The 15,812-nt window shown below is 37.1% G+C and overlaps 1 protein-coding gene across 1 annotated transcript; it reads right to left on the bottom strand.

The window, feature by feature from the left end:
* Positions 1-9,058: 9,058 nt before the first annotated feature.
* On the bottom strand, positions 9,059-15,082 carry LOC121750008 (3-isopropylmalate dehydratase large subunit, chloroplastic-like). Its single transcript, XM_042144520.1, has 15 exons — positions 14,875-15,082; positions 14,616-14,759; positions 14,345-14,515; positions 13,509-13,661; positions 13,340-13,408; positions 13,091-13,207; positions 12,700-12,774; positions 12,540-12,617; positions 12,336-12,431; positions 12,057-12,106; positions 11,666-11,720; positions 10,779-10,910; positions 10,412-10,459; positions 10,154-10,312; positions 9,059-9,449 (listed from the first exon to the last, which is right to left on the bottom strand). Exons 1-15 carry the CDS (start codon positions 14,920-14,922, stop codon positions 9,312-9,314), a joined length of 1,533 nt encoding a protein of 510 aa, XP_042000454.1. The 5' UTR covers positions 14,923-15,082; the 3' UTR covers positions 9,059-9,311.
* Positions 15,083-15,812: the final 730 nt, after the last annotated feature.

Here is a 15,812-nt window from a genome sequence, read left to right as displayed (position 1 = left end):
ATGGGAAGCTGCTTTAGGCCTTCTTCTCGTACAAGCACCGCGCTAATGGTTTGATCTGATGCCGCTAAGTATAAGAATATCACTTCGGCATCTGTTGGAGCAGAGAGAATAGGAAGCTCGGCTAAATAACTTTTGAGCTCGTCAAAAGCCTTTTTCTGCTCGACTCCCCACTCAAACTTTGGTGCCTTCTTCAACACATTGAAGAACGGCATTTGCTTTTCGGCTGCTTGGGAAAGGAATCTATTCAGTGCGGCTAGACATCCAGTTAGCCTTTGCACATCATGTATGGACTTCGGCGTTGCCATGTTCTGAACAACTTGAACTTTTAGCGGATTTGCCTTGAGTCCTTCCTTTGAAACCCAACAACCTAGAAACTTTCCCGAATCTACCAAAAAGGTACATTTTTGGGGATTGAGTTTGAGGTTGGCTTTTCGGAGCACGTCGAGAGTGGACTTGAGATTGTCTTCGTACTCCGAAGTGCTTCTGCTTTTAACGACTATGTCGTCAACATACACTTCAACCTCTTTTCCGATTAGGTGCCGAAATAACTTGTCAACCATCCTTTGATATGTGGCTCCGGCATTCTTTAAACCGAATGGCATCTTTTTGTAAGCAAAAATGCCGAAGTCAGTAATGAAAGCCGTTTTTGAAGCATCACTCTCATCCATTAAAACTTGGTGATATCCTTTGTATAAATCAAGAAAACAAAAAATTTCGAAGCCTATCAAAGCTTCTACTTTTTTATCTATGTTCGGAAGGGGATAGCAATCTTTAGGACAATGCTTGTTTAGATCGGTAAAATCTATGCACATCCGCCATCCTCCCTCTTTTTTCTTGATCATCACAGGGTTGGCCACCCAAGAAGGATATTTCACTTCAAATAACACATCCGCTTTCAGTAATTGGCGGACTTCGTCATGGATGACTTGACTTCTTTCTGCCGCAAAAAGTCTTTGCTTCTGTTTTATAGGCCGGACTGAAAGATCAATATTTAACCGATGTGTAATTACCTCGGGGGGCACTCCGGTCATGTCCAACGGCGACCACGCAAAGACGTCTTTGTACTCTTTGAGGAGCTGGATGGTCTTTTCCCGGAGTAGAGGTGTTCCCGCGAAACCGATCTTCACCGTTCTGGATGGATCATCTTCATATAACCGAACTTCCATCGAGTTCGGCTCCGGTGTGACTTCGGTCATTTCGCCTGCCTCTGACTCCGGCTGCTGTGATTGCTATGCTTGATGGTGCCGATCTGATTGCTCGGCACTTTTAAGCGCAATCTGCAAACACTCTTTTGCTCTCTTTTGATCACCTCGGATGACCGCTATCCCTCCTTTAGTGGGGATCTTGATGGTGAGGTGATAAGTAGAGCAAATGGCCCGAACTGTGTTGAGCCAGTCTCTTCCCAGTATAATGTTGTACGGGGACCGAGCTTTTACCACAAAGAACTCGATCATCGTACTGGAGCTTGTAGGCGCTCTTCCTACCGTAATCGGAAGGCTGATAATACCTTCAGGGCGGGTGTCCTCCTGGGCGAAACTTTTCAGAGGAAGCGGAGCCGGACTGAGCCGAGCTGGATCCACTTCCAGTTTATCGAAACATTCTTTAAAAAGAATGCTAACTGACGCTCCTGTATCCACGAACACTCTGTGGATCAGTTTGTTTGCCACTCCGGCTTGAATGACAATGGCGTCTTGATGAGGAGAGATGGCCGGGACGGGATCGGCATCTGAAAATGTAATCACTTCGTCCTGCTTCAGCCTTTTATGTGTTGGCTCCTCTCGATTGAAGCCTCTGCGCTCTGACTTCAGGGACGATTTAGTCTTCCCGGCTGGGAGAGCGTCAATAGTCTGGATTACTCCATCATATTGCGGCTCGTCATCGTCTTCGGGATCCTGTTGCCTTTTCGGATCCTGAGGAGCGCAGTTCGCACCTCTCTGCTTCTTGTTCTTTTTCGGCTGCTTGCTTTGGTATTTTTTTAACGTCCCTGCTTTCACAAGAACATCAATACCTGCAGCCAAATGTCGGCACTCCTCGGTATCGTGACCGTGGTCTTGATGGAAGGAGCAATAATTATCCTGACTTCGGCGCGCGGCCGATTTCGTCATCCGCTTTGGCTTTTCGAACATATCGGAATGCAGTTCGAAAATTTCCGCTCTCGACTTGTTCAATGGTACGAACTGAGCGGGCGGTTTCTCAAGATCGAGACGTGGTCCCAATCTGCCTTGTACCGGTGCCCTTTGAATTCTTTCAAAAGGAGTTCGGCGAGGAAGCCTCTGATCGCTATGATCGGGCTTCTTTTGGTCTCCTCTAGATGAGCTGTCTAAAGACCGTTTTCGACGGTCTGCCTCATCGGCACGAGAAAACTGGTACGCAATGTCCCACATCTCTTGAGCTGTTTGCGGACTGCATTCAACGAGCTTCCTCTAGAGAGCTCCGGGCAGTATTCCATTTTGGAATGCCGAAATGACAAGTAGATCATTGAGATCATCTACTTGTAGGCATTCCTTGTGGAACCTCGTCATGAAGTCGCTAATTTTTTCATCGCGACCTTGACGAATAGAAAGCAGCTGAGCCGAAGTGATTCGGGCTTCCGCTTTCTGGAAGAATCTCCTATGAAAAGCATCCATTAGATCTCTGTAAGATCTAATGCTGCCTTGAGGGAGGCTGTCAAACCACCTCCTTGCGTTCCCGATGAGCAGCTCGGGAAACAGCTTACACATGTGAACCTCATTGAGACCTTGGTTCGCCATATTATACTGATAGCGTCCCAAGAAATCATGAGGATCCACTAACCCGTCATAAATCATTGACGGAGTTCGGTAATTCTGCGGCAACGGAGTTCGGGTGATATCATCCGAGAATGGAGTCTTCAGCGCTCCATACATGGCGAACCCGACATCTCTTCGGTATGGTGGAGATGGAGTTCTCCTGTGATTCCGGTAACGAGGAGGAAGAGGAACATGTCGGTGGTGAGGATTCTTTCTCCGGGGAGATGCGACACTACTGCGGTAGTGACTTTCATGTCTGGATGGAGAGGGAGAATCCGCCGTTTTCGTCTCCGGCTTTTGGCCTGTTTGCAGGAATGTTAAGAAATCATCCTGCTTCTCGGCCAAAAACAACTTGACAGCCTCGTTCAAATCGGGCAGCTGGGAAGACTCGGTGCGACGACTTCTGGAGTGGCTTGTTCCTTCACCGTGAGGACTGGAGACAGATTTCTCACGAGGCTGTTTTCCAGACCGACGGGCTGGACTAGCTTCCTCATGGTTATCACGGACGGAAGCACGGGTATTATGTGATCTGGTATGCATTTTTTTTGGTGGAAGAGGATCAAAAACTCGCTTTTATCACAGATTTGGTTCTCTGGTTCCCACAGACGGCGCCAGTGATGATTGGGCGAATTTCTGATGGTAATAAATGCAGGTAATAAATATAGATCACGACACAGAAAGTTACGTGGTTCGATTTACTGAGGTAAATCTACGTCCACGGGAAGAAAGGAGGGCAAATTTGTATTGCTTGATCTGGATTACAGCTTACAATACTGACTTGCTATATGAGATTCGATATCTAGAGAGCTTAACCCTTGTCTATCTGATCTAAGTTCTATTTATACATTTGAACCAAGATCGTGGCTTGCAGGTTGACAACTGCTTCATACCACTAGATAGATCGTGGGTGTAGTGGAGGTCGTGGAGGTCCTGCATGGGTCCACTATCTCCTTGTTCGGTCGAATACTGAGACCGAACTGCTGAACTTTGCCGATCAGCTTTTGCCGATCTGAGAGTAGGGCTTGATTGGTTCTTTTACCGAGCTGTAGGCTGCGACCGAACTCTTTGGTTGTGCCGAACCGAACTGAACTCTTTGGTCGTGCCGAACTGATACTCTTTCTTGGGTTTTGGGCTAATGGGCCGTCACCGCTATTGGGCTCGCCATTAGGGTTTAGTTGTTTAGTTCGTACCCCATCACATTGTTAATTATAGTAGTCTAATTCTAATTGATACTGTATTTGGTTGGAGAAGAGAGCAGAGTTAGAATCCATGGCGCCGAAAACACCAAAGAAATGAAGATGAGAAGCAGAGGATTTGGAGTTCCTTTTGTGGGAGAAACTTTCACAAAAGCAGGCGGCCTTAGCATTAGGCATGAGTTGGTGATCATCGTCAATGTGTGTGTGTGTGTGTTTCACTTCAATATTGAATATTTGTATACAAACAGTTGTTAATTGTGGTCATGCAGTTGAGATTTAAATAATAACACAGGGTTATAGAATTTCGAAATCTAATTATTTAGACTAATGCCACGTGTAAAATTGAAAATGAATTTTAATTAAAAAGTAATACTAGTACTCATTTTAAGAATAAGATGGGCTTGTTGTACATGGGCGTGGATCGATTTAAATGGGCTTGATAAATTACTTATTAGTTGTAATTAATCATTAAATTAGTTAAATAAGCGACGGACTTAGTCAAAACTGAGCTGGTTAAATTAATTAATTAAATGGATTTGCAAATATATTTTAGTTATGTTTAACGTATTTCAATTTCTCAAATTGTGTACACTTTTTATGTAATAATAATAATCACATCACATTAATATTTAATTTTGTATGCTGTCATTATGATTAACTTTGAATGTATATGTTTTAATTCATGTAAGATAATCTTATTGAATTATTTAATTTATAGTAATTATTGATAAAGTATTATGGCGTTACCATGTAATTTATATAAATATATAGGTATGATTGAAAATGTATAAAAAATAAGTGAAAATAAAATATATTTTTGGATTTAAATAATGTATATGATTGGAGTAAAATTTTTATTTGATGTGATGAATATCGAAAAATAGGTTCTATTTGGTTTAATTAAATAGCTGGATGGAGATGATCTAGTGAGATAGGGAGAGTACTTTTAATATTTATGTTGTGTGGGAGTAAAATTAATTGTTGGACTGGAAGTTCTATTTTTCTTTTAGTGGGAATGTTATAAACCGTTTAATACATTTGATAAAAACAGAAAAGGTTAACTCTAAAATTTCACACCCGACTAAGTCTGAAATAAAAATAGTGGCCCGAATAATTGAGTGGATTAACCTTGATGGAAAATTTATTGTTAATTAACTTTGGAATTTGATGATAATATTTTGTTATAGTTAAAGTCTAAAATTGATCCTCTATATTTGCTATAAAAAAACTTCTGTTAAATTGGGATGAGATATTTAATGGGGGACAAATGGAATACTCCTATCTTTTATATGCACGAATATATGGCTTGTAGTTCTAGTCTATAAACTAGAAACAACAATCAACATATTGCTATGACAAATTACTCGAAAAACTATTTTTAGGTTAATCAATTTACAAAAATTATTGATCATAATTTTGACATTTTTTTCGGCTGTCCTATAATCTCATATTTGGAGAAAATTATGTATGATGTGATAAACATAAAATACCATGTGGACAAAATGTTTGACTACTTGAACAACGTCATTTAAGACATCTAATCAACTATATTTTAATTTGTACACATGCATGTCTAATATCAATAAAGACTATTTTCTTTATTTAACAATAGCCCTAATCTATACTAATAAAAAATTCAAGAAAAGAATTCAAAAATATTGCCCTATCAAGCTATCCTATTCCAATCTATAATGGCAAAATAAATTTTATCATCATTCGAAAATTTGAAAATTATAATCAAAGACACATGCAAATTGAGAAAATGGAATATCCTGTATTTAAACAATATCATGAAATCAGATATGCAACCTATATTATTGTCAAACAAACTTAAATATTACATCCTTTTACCTCAATTATAAAATGTTATAAACCTTCTCCAATTTCTCTCATCCCAAAACAATTGTATAGTAGCATAAAAGATAAAAAGATGTCTCGTGCTTTTTCTGTCTTGGTGCTTATTGGTTTTTTGGTTCTTGTTATTACTCCATCTCTTGCTCGTGATTTAGAGGATGATGCACTATTGTCAGATTTGAATTTAAATGAGAATAATGAAAGTTTCGAGGATAACGAGATGTTGAATATTGAATCGCTCAAGCGCCATCGCCACCGCCACCGTCGTGGCCGTCGTGCTCCTCCTCCACGTAGCCACGGTGCACCAAGTAACCGCCGCCGCCATGCTCCTCCTCCCCACCACCGCAATCAAGCTCCTCCACCGGAAATGTTTTAAAATGTAGTACTCATTATTGAAGAAAATAAATTAATACATCCATTATTGTGAGAGTTTCTTATATACGGAATACAAGTTTACCTCATGAATATTAATGTTAATATTATAGTGCACAACTTCTTAATTATTTAAAAGTGAAAATATGTGTATTATTTCCAATGTGACATAAAAATCTGTTTAAAACTCTCTTAATTTGTTTAGATTTGATATAGTTACAAATACGGTAGATAATTTGAGTTATTTGTAATACATATATGCACTTTAAGCTATATGAAAATGAATCTATTAGGTATATATCTAAGTAACTAAAATTATATATGTGTCAGATTATTCAATTGTTGAAATCAAATCAACATTAAAGTTGGTTCATGGACCCTAATTATTTTGAATTTTTTAGAAGTATTTTTGTACTAATGGTATGTTAAAATTATAATTTTAATAAAGTTTTTTATTTTAATTAGTAAAATTTAAAAAATATGAATTTACTTTATGCGAGAACTATATATAGTCATTAAACATCTGAGGTCAAGACTCGATCATTTGAAAATTATAAGCAATGTGACACATATTTATAGCCATTCAGAGAGGAGTAATACTTTAACTCAAAATTAACCGAACAATTTATTAAATTTGAAAAATTCTTATTACTACTATGGAATTTGTTATTTGTGTGGAATTTGATGACAAAATTTTGTCATAGCGGAATGTACGTACTTTGGTTTTCTCCTACATTAAATAAAGAACTTTTATAATAAAATTAATCAATTATTTATTATGTGAGTCGTTCTCACGCCCACTTTTGTATTAGTATAAACATTTAATTAATATTTAAATTTGTCGATTCAAAGAAGTTGTTTTAAAAAAAACTAATTACCGTTGCGGCATATTTCTACCTTTCTGAAATTTGACTTTATACTTGCTTATGCAACTTGCAAGATGTACATCATTTTGGGAAATCAGATGTCCGAAATTTAAAAACTCGAAAATAATTCAATAGTTGTGAAGGTTTTTAATATGAAATTTTCAAAGTTAAACTAAATATAGTAAGAAGTACCAAGTCAAATAAACGGTGCAATATTCGCAGAATATAATAATCCAGGCAATTACTTAATTAAAAACGGAAAACACAAAATCTAATTACGTACATTTACCTAATTATCATTCACAAATTTGAAAATACTGTAATAAATAAATAGACCACTCAAAAAATTGCATCATTGGTAAATATTCTGTATTTAATATTATTGACCCACAAACTTAAGCATTATACTCTTCGCATCCACTATAAAATATCATAAACTTTCTTCAGTTTTTCTCATAAAGATATCATTCATTGAACAAGATGTCTCGTACATTCTCTCTCTTGATACTCATTGGATTTTTAGTTCTAGTGTTGACCCCATCTCTAGCTCGTGATTTAAAAGAAGATGCATTGGTTTCTAGTAATATAAACGAAACCAATGAAGTTGATGAGATGTTATGGAATATAAAGTCGCTCCAACACCACCACAGCGGCAACTGCCGTCACGCTCCTTCTCCTCAATGCCATGGCGCTCCAAGAATCCATCGCTACCTTCCTCCTCCTACCTAACATCGCCATTATGCTCCCCCACCCCAGCATCGCTGCCATGCTCCTCCACCGGAAAGCTTTTAAAAGTGTATCGGTTGTTCAAGAAAAAAAAACAAATTAATATACTTGTGATTATTTTCTTATGTATGAGATATACTACCTTATTAATTAACATAATGAAATATTGACCCACAAACCTAAATATCATGCATCATTTACATTCATCATAAAAATGTTATAAACCCTTTTCAATATCCCTCGTGTAAAAACAATTATATATTATACTACTATATAAGATTTAAAAAAAATGTCTAACCCTTTCACTCTCTTGGTGCTTATGCATGTGGCTACCCCATTTTTTCTCATGATTTGGATGATGATTTATCATTGCTAGATTGAAATTTAATTGAGAATAATGAAGATTTTGAAGATGATGGGATGTTGAATATTGAGCCGCTCAACGACCACCGCCGTACTCCTCCTCCCCCCATAGCCACGTCGCAACAAGAAACCGCCACCGCCAATGCCACGCCTCTCCTCCCCACCACCACCATTATGCTCCTCTGCCAGAAATATTTTGAAATATACTTGTTGTTGAAGAAAATATATTAGTACATCCATATGGATTAAAACCCTACTATATGTTATACTTTGTACGTAAAGATTGTTTTCTCCATTTAAGAATAGCCCTGATTATGTATATACCAAAAAAAATTCAACAAAAATATTAATGATCTTATCATCATTCAAAATTTTGAAAGTAATTAATAATCAAATACACATGCAACTTGAGAAAAAATGCATTAATGCAGAACATCCTATATTTAAATTAATATTATGAAATTAGATATGCAACTTACATTATTCACTAACAATCCTATATATTGCATCTTTTACATCCCTTATAAAATGCTATAAACTTTCTTCAATTTCTATCATCTGAAAACAATTATAGTGTATATAAAAGGTTTAACGAAGATGTCTCGTGCTTTTTTTCTCTTAGTGCTCATCGATTTTTTGTTCTTATGAAAATTAAATATTTAAAATTCTCTTATTTATAAATTAATAACGAGCAATATCAAAGTTCATTTTCCCAATGATTCTTGAGTCGATATTAGAGCTGAATTGATTCAAAAATAAATCTAAGAAAAACAAATAAGTTTAATAAACACAAAAAAATAATCAAATTTGAAGTCCATTGAATAAAGATCCAACCAAATAATATAAAAGTATTAAAACTTATTAAATCAAAATAAAACAAAAATTGTCAAAGGATCAAATAAAACAAGATGTATTAGTATAAGGACCTCGAAATATGTTTTTCCTATTATTTTCTTCTTTCTTACCATACATACTTTTTCCAGCAAATTAAAATAAAATAAAAAGCATGTCAAACAATCATCTTTATTGAAGAATCTACTTCCCAAATCAAACACCAGTTCTAACTTCTAACACATCACAATATGTGAATCAGTAACGTCAACAACTCAGAAGCAGCATTCAGAAAAGTAGTGCACAAAGTTACTCTCATTCGTGAAAATCATGCTCTAGATAAACTCTCGTGGGTCAGTCACGAAACCAGTCAACGCAGATGCAGCAGCCGTGTATGGAGAAGCTAGATAAATCTGTCCCTCTTTATGCCCCATTCGACCAGGGAAGTTCCTGTTTGTGGTTGAAACACACACCTGCATATTACCAAGATTGCAATATTTAGTATTATTACGACTACTAGTTATGTTAAACTCCCTCCGTCCCATTCAAGATGACTCAATGGAAACACATTTTATATCTACTTTATTCCCTCTCTCTTACTTTACTCTTTCCACTCAACACACAAAATAAAGTTACATAAAATCCCGTGCCGCCCAAGGAAGGGGTCATCTTCCTTGGGACGGAGGGCGTAACTTCTAGTCCTCTGCAACAAAATAAGGACGATATATGCTACTCCATGTATATGAATCTCTATAAGCAGTTCAGAAAACAGTATCTATAATTACATATTAAACCCAAACAAGACCTTTACTTAATCGTGTTTTGTATTGCCAACTTTTCTTTTCGATTCTCACTTAACATAACAATTTTAAAAACCCAATTCCAGCAACAGAACATTGAGCTAGCTCAACAGATTTAATTGGGACATACATCAAACCTTTCACAGAGTAGGGGGTTGTAAAGAGAGAAAAAAAGTTCACTGTGAACATGTTCTGATAAATGCTTAAAATTAGGAAGACAATCATGATTACCCCACTTAATAAAATTATTTGATGAAAACTTGAGTTAGCAATCAGACATGCAAAAGCACTTTCTATCACCTTCTTCCTTGGAGACCAAAGGAATTACTATTTGGGCAAAGCTAGTATATATTGTTATAAAACGCAACGGTGTATACCTGAGCTTCATTCATGCGTGCATATGTGTCTCTTGGTCCTCCCAAACAAGCACCACAACTGGGGCTTGCAGGAGTGTCGCATCCAGCTTCCTCAAATATCTGTGAGCAAGTTTTCCCGCCCGATCCTGGGACCGGAAGGCTATATACATCCATCCAAACCTGCGAAATATGTGTAATTAGATACAAAATATTGAATGTTTGGAATTGTGGTTTTACCTTTGGCCTGTTTAGAAAACATGTGTAATTTAGAAAGAATACCTTCTGTGTAGCTGGAACTAGGAAGGTTGGGACTTTGACCTTTTTACCCTGTGAATCAGTAAATATGTGTAAGTTCAAGAAAGTTTTTGCATTCCAAATACGATTTTCTAAAAGTCCAGAGAGAGTACATATGCTTCATTGAGCTTATAATAGACTGATCTGATACTTTTCACAAACCGTAACATTCCCTGGTAAACGGTGCACACATATATTTCACACATACCTAAGTGCACAAATAAATAGAGCATCTCCAGTACTAGCATATACTACATTAGGAAGGTTTTCGACAGCAGTGAGGTCATCAGATTTTGAGTTTACACAGAAGATACATAAAAGGCCTATTACTAAACAATATTTAGCTACTTACCGAAGCAAGAAATACTTTAGCAGCAGCCATGAAATCTTCTGTTTTCCCACCAGTACAAGATCCAATATATACCCTGTCAATTTTCACATCTTTGCATTCTCGAGCTAAAGCACGATTGTCGGGAGAATGAGGCTGATATCCATAAAGTTTATGTCAGTGTATAAAAGATGATAAATTTTATGGCTTGATCTTTGGGCCAAGTTGCAAAAATGGCATGACCTTTAAAATATCGCAAAAAATAGTCTGATCTTTGGGCACGAGTGGAAACTATGACTCATGCCTGTATTTCTTGCTTTCTGAGCTGGGATGGAAATTCTGACATGGAAGGCCCAAACGTAGGATGTTCTGATTTATTTGTAAAATTAAATGGAAAATATATATATTGGGCATCAAACGACGACATTTTGATGCTCGAGTGAAAATGCATTTTCCACATAATTTACAAAATAAATTAGAATATCCAAGTCGGATCTGAGTTTTCCACGACAATTTATAGCCCAAAAAACTAGGCACAGGCTGTATCCGAGTCACATCCGAGTCTTGCTATTTTTGCAATTTTTAACAGATCATGCCATTTTTGCGATTCGGCACAAAGTTCTGCCCATTAGAACGAGTAGGCCAAGGCGTAGACCGAAATTAACCATGAATCAAAAGGGAAAGTAGATTAACCAAAACAAAAACAAAAACAACCACACCCTAAAATATATGTGTACACCCTTTTCTATCAAAAAGAACACACCTCAAGAGTGTAACAGTTAATTATCATACAACAATCTTCCATTTACAAAAGAGATTAATGAGACAGCATGTCTATGAGAAACATTTACGTCTCTAAAGATAATTCCTAAGAGGATTCAAAGACGAACAATGGGGTTTATATTACTCACCTTAGCCACCAAAGGCTCGAGCTTTGAAATATCAAACCGGTACTCTTTGAGAAACCTAATTAAAAGAAAAGGTAAAAAGATATTTGACCATAAACACACAATTGTACAAGTTCACCATATTAAAGAAATGACATGATGCTTAAAAAATCATACTAACAGTTAGGTTTTAGTATATTAAAATTGACAGGAAATGTATTGATCAATGTGTCAAAGGGAATTCCAAATTACTTCACAAGAGAGGTTTCCATATATCACCAAGGATGGTAAATAGACTGATTAATATGTCAGAGAATCCTAACACAATCTCTCTCTGCTATTATTTGATTTAAGATTAAGCCTAGTGTCACAAACATAATACTGTTCAAAACTTGCAAAAGTAACAAGAAGCTACCTGGCTCCTCCATCGCTAAATACTGGTTCAAATGGCAAAGATGTCTTGTCCTGGGCAGCCAAAAAGTAATGTCACTATTGATAAAAGGAAAAATCGTAATATAGATGTTCTCATTTCTTGCAGATTTCAAAAAGCATCAACTCAAGGAAACTTGAACCAGCATATATATTTATTATTCATATATTCACAATGATTGGTTAGCTGTGTGAAATTTGTGATCCCTGTGTGTTTTTGTTCAGACACACACTACGGTCACAGAATTTATCTCCTAAAACTAACCTCAAGGAACTTGTAAGTGGTACTATCAGCAGGGATGACACCATTCTTTCCTCCAGCTTCAACTACCATGTTGCACAGAGTCATTCTTTCTTCCATCTTCAGCAAAAAGTAAATTTCAAGTTACACAAAGAACAAATTAAAGTAAATGCAGGTCATTATCCTCAAGAACTTATATGCATTTACTGAATGGTTGGATGCGCTTACGGTCAAACTTTCAACAGCAGAACCAACAAACTCCATTGCTTTGTATGTCGCGCCAGCAACTGAAATTTCACCAATAATCTACAAAATACGCAACACATGAATCAATATGTTGCCTTTGATGTTCGTGTGACCAAATGATTATAAGCTTGCATGTACTTACTTGCAGAATTAAATCTTTTGCAAGCAGATAGTTGGGCATTTCACCATCCATTACAAATCTCAAAGTTGGGGGCACCTGAAATGCATTTACAAGAAATACTCACTGATTCATGCGTTCATCATATCTAAGACATGGAGGGATAGTCTCGCAAACAGTCATACTCATTAAGAAATAAACAGAATTGTGAATTATCACTTTAGTCTTAGATAGTCAAATTTTAGTCTTCCAATTCAAATAAAACTGTCAGTGGTTAATTATTAAATCTGCATGACCAGAGTGAAAAGAAAGAAATGGGACTGGACGGCATATTGAGCAATTAAAGTCTAGAATTCGTGAAGAAATTAAAGAAAACAAGATTAAACAAGATAAGAACGTGTAACATTAAATATACCTTAAGCAAAAGCTTTCCAGTGCCCAACACGAAACCGGCATCGGTGTTTCCGATTCCAGTAGCAAACTGACCAAATGCTCCAGCAGTACACGTGTGAGAGTCGGTACCCAACAGGACCTAGGAGCATAATATAGTTCATAAGTTATCAGAGGGATTGATATCATTTTTAAATACAGCCTCATCTAGAACTTGGTTACTAGAGGAGACCAGAGGGACATTAAATCACGAATACAGAACATTTTTCTATACCTCTCCAGGTCGGCAATGGCCTTCTTGGGCAAGAGCCACATGGCAGACACCTTTGTAATCAGGATTAGCCTAAAATGTGAGTTGATCAAACTCAATTGCTTTCTTCAAAAAACATTTGACAGGATAGTTAGTAAGTCACTAGTTCCAGCAATTAGCCAAGTAGTCATACCTTAAAATTTCCGAGATCTTTAATATCGTAGAAGTACTTAATATTTTGCTCATTACAGAAATCCCTCAAGATGTCTACATTTCGATTTGCTCGTTCATCGGTTGTGAAGATGTAATGGTCAGGAATGATAACAACTTTTTCACGGTCCCACACCTACAATAGCAAATAGCAAGCAACAAATAAAGTGAGATAGGCACACCAAAAAGTACAACAACAGTTTAGGAAAGTGTGAAAAGCACAACAAAATGAAATTACAGCCAGATAATATACGCCAAACTTTTCCTTTTGTTTTGAGAACAGCATACACAAATAACATCAAAAAAATCATCCGAAAATATCTGTAGGAGAAAATAATTTAAGTTTTTCAAAATTGTGGAATATCACCAAGACCCTAAAATAGAATACAAGAAATTAAGGCATGAAGTACAACCGAGAATTCACCTTTCTAGAGATCTAAAATAAAGTGTATTAAGTTTTTGTGAACTAAGATTTACATACAAATTCAAGAGATAAATGATCCTAAACTTAACTAAGATATATGCCTTCGGTTTGTACTAGCTAAGTTATACAGTGTTTTCTTATTGTGCCCAGTTACTTCTATCAATGGCCACACAGTACTAGTCACTACCGAAAAGATGAGGACACATACACAACCTCAACCAATACACTTTATTCATCAAAGAGTTACAAGGTCTCAAACATGGAATGCAATACATGACCTCAAGATGTTCCAATAATATAATTCTATAAAAACTAACTTCAACAACTCAGAAATCGCACATGTTTCTTCTTAAGATTATGCAATCAAGAAATACTGTTTTTTCATTAAAAAATACCTTTGCATTTTCGCCGAATTCCTTTTTGAATATCCCAATGGAACCAGGGCCACAAACATCATGTGTCATCAAAATATCCACATTGACCCACGCATTCTCACCGGGAACCAATTGTGATTTTTCTGAAGCTCTCGCCAGTATCTTCTCAGTCATGGTCATCCCAGTCTTAACCTACAATTTTATTTTTTTCCAAAACCATCAAAATCCAAAACCCTCTCCATTTAATCTGAAATCTTTTATAAAAATGATATAAAAAAACTAAATTAATTACCGCCCCCGTCGCCGATGGTTTGCGCTCAGATTGCTGAGGCGTCATTACAGAAACTATTTTCGTGGAAGCCCTTTTTTTGGAAAGCTGCGGGGAACATGGAAATGAAGAAGGCTGGGCACAGGATGCTGAAAATCCCAAAATTTTCTGCAAACACAGACACAAAAATGAGGGAAATTATATAAACTTTCTCGATTAACTAAACGTCCCATGAATTGGAAGAAATTAAATGAAAAGATGCTACTTTTTCAAGCACACAAACCTTGTCGACAAGGAATGAGGACGTTGGAGCTACAGCAGATGACGCCATCTTATGTTGTCTGAACAGCGGAAGTCGGTTTCAAGGAATTACACGGTCTGGGGATTTCCCTTCAGTGGCGGCTGCTTGTGCTGGACAGACTATAATTTAACGGCGGAGATGGAGAATAAGAAAGAAAGAGGCTATAAAATCTCATTATTTGCTGTTATACTAAGAGCTAAAAATTGTTTATATACTTTTTTATTCTTACAAGTGCATCGTCTGTCACATTACATTACGACTCGATATTTTGTCATGTACTAGTAAACTACTCCCTCCGTCTCTACGTGCCAGAGTAATTTCTTTTCGACACTAGATTCAAGAAAAAAAAATTGTTTTAAATGAGTTAAATAAAAGGCGAATAAGAGCATTTACTACGCGTCCCGCACTGGGCTCGTGTTTCGTTCCCGAGGGACGGAACCGCCGCGGGACGCGTTGCAGCGACACGTTCCGTCCCTAGCCCGTCTCCATGCCGTCTCGTAGCCCGCGAGTGCGCGACGCGGGACGCGACGTCGCGCCACGCGACTCGGCGACGTGGCGAGCGCCTGATGCATGCGTGACGCCCACTCGCTGGCCCGCGAGTGGGCGTCGTCACGGATGACGCAATAATTCATTTTTAAAAAAAATCGAATTTTAATAATAAAAAATTCAAACGGTAATGTTACCATTTTGTTTTTTTTTATTTTCAACTTTTTTTATAATTTTTTTTCTTTACTCTATAAATAATCCTATTTCATACTCATTTCACACACAAACACACATCTATTCCTCTCAAATCCTCTCTATATCCACTCCAATTTCCATCTCAAATCAACCCAAACTAATGGATCCTTTTGAGCAAATGCGTCAAATAATGGAACAATCACTTGAAGAAGATCGACAACGGGAGGCGGAGTAAGCCG

Source organism: Salvia splendens, chromosome 1 (assembly GCF_004379255.2).
Source record: "Salvia splendens isolate huo1 chromosome 1, SspV2, whole genome shotgun sequence".
Taxonomy (NCBI): Eukaryota; Viridiplantae; Streptophyta; class Magnoliopsida; order Lamiales; family Lamiaceae; genus Salvia; species Salvia splendens.
The sequence above is the reverse complement of the archived record's forward strand: the minus strand, read 5'-3'. Positions and strand labels throughout refer to the sequence as shown.

Coding starts and splice junctions, on each gene's coding strand:
- LOC121750008 (XM_042144520.1), bottom strand. CDS start 14,922: ATGGCGTCATCTGCTGTAGCTCCAACGTCCTCATTCCTTGTCGACAAG. Junction 12,107..12,335: donor CCACTTACAAGTTCCTTGAG/GTTAGTTTTAGG, acceptor TTGGCTGCCCAG/GACAAGACATCTTTGCCATT. Junction 9,450..10,153: donor CACGCATGAATGAAGCTCAG/GTATACACCGTT, acceptor GGTAATATGCAG/GTGTGTGTTTCAACCACAAA.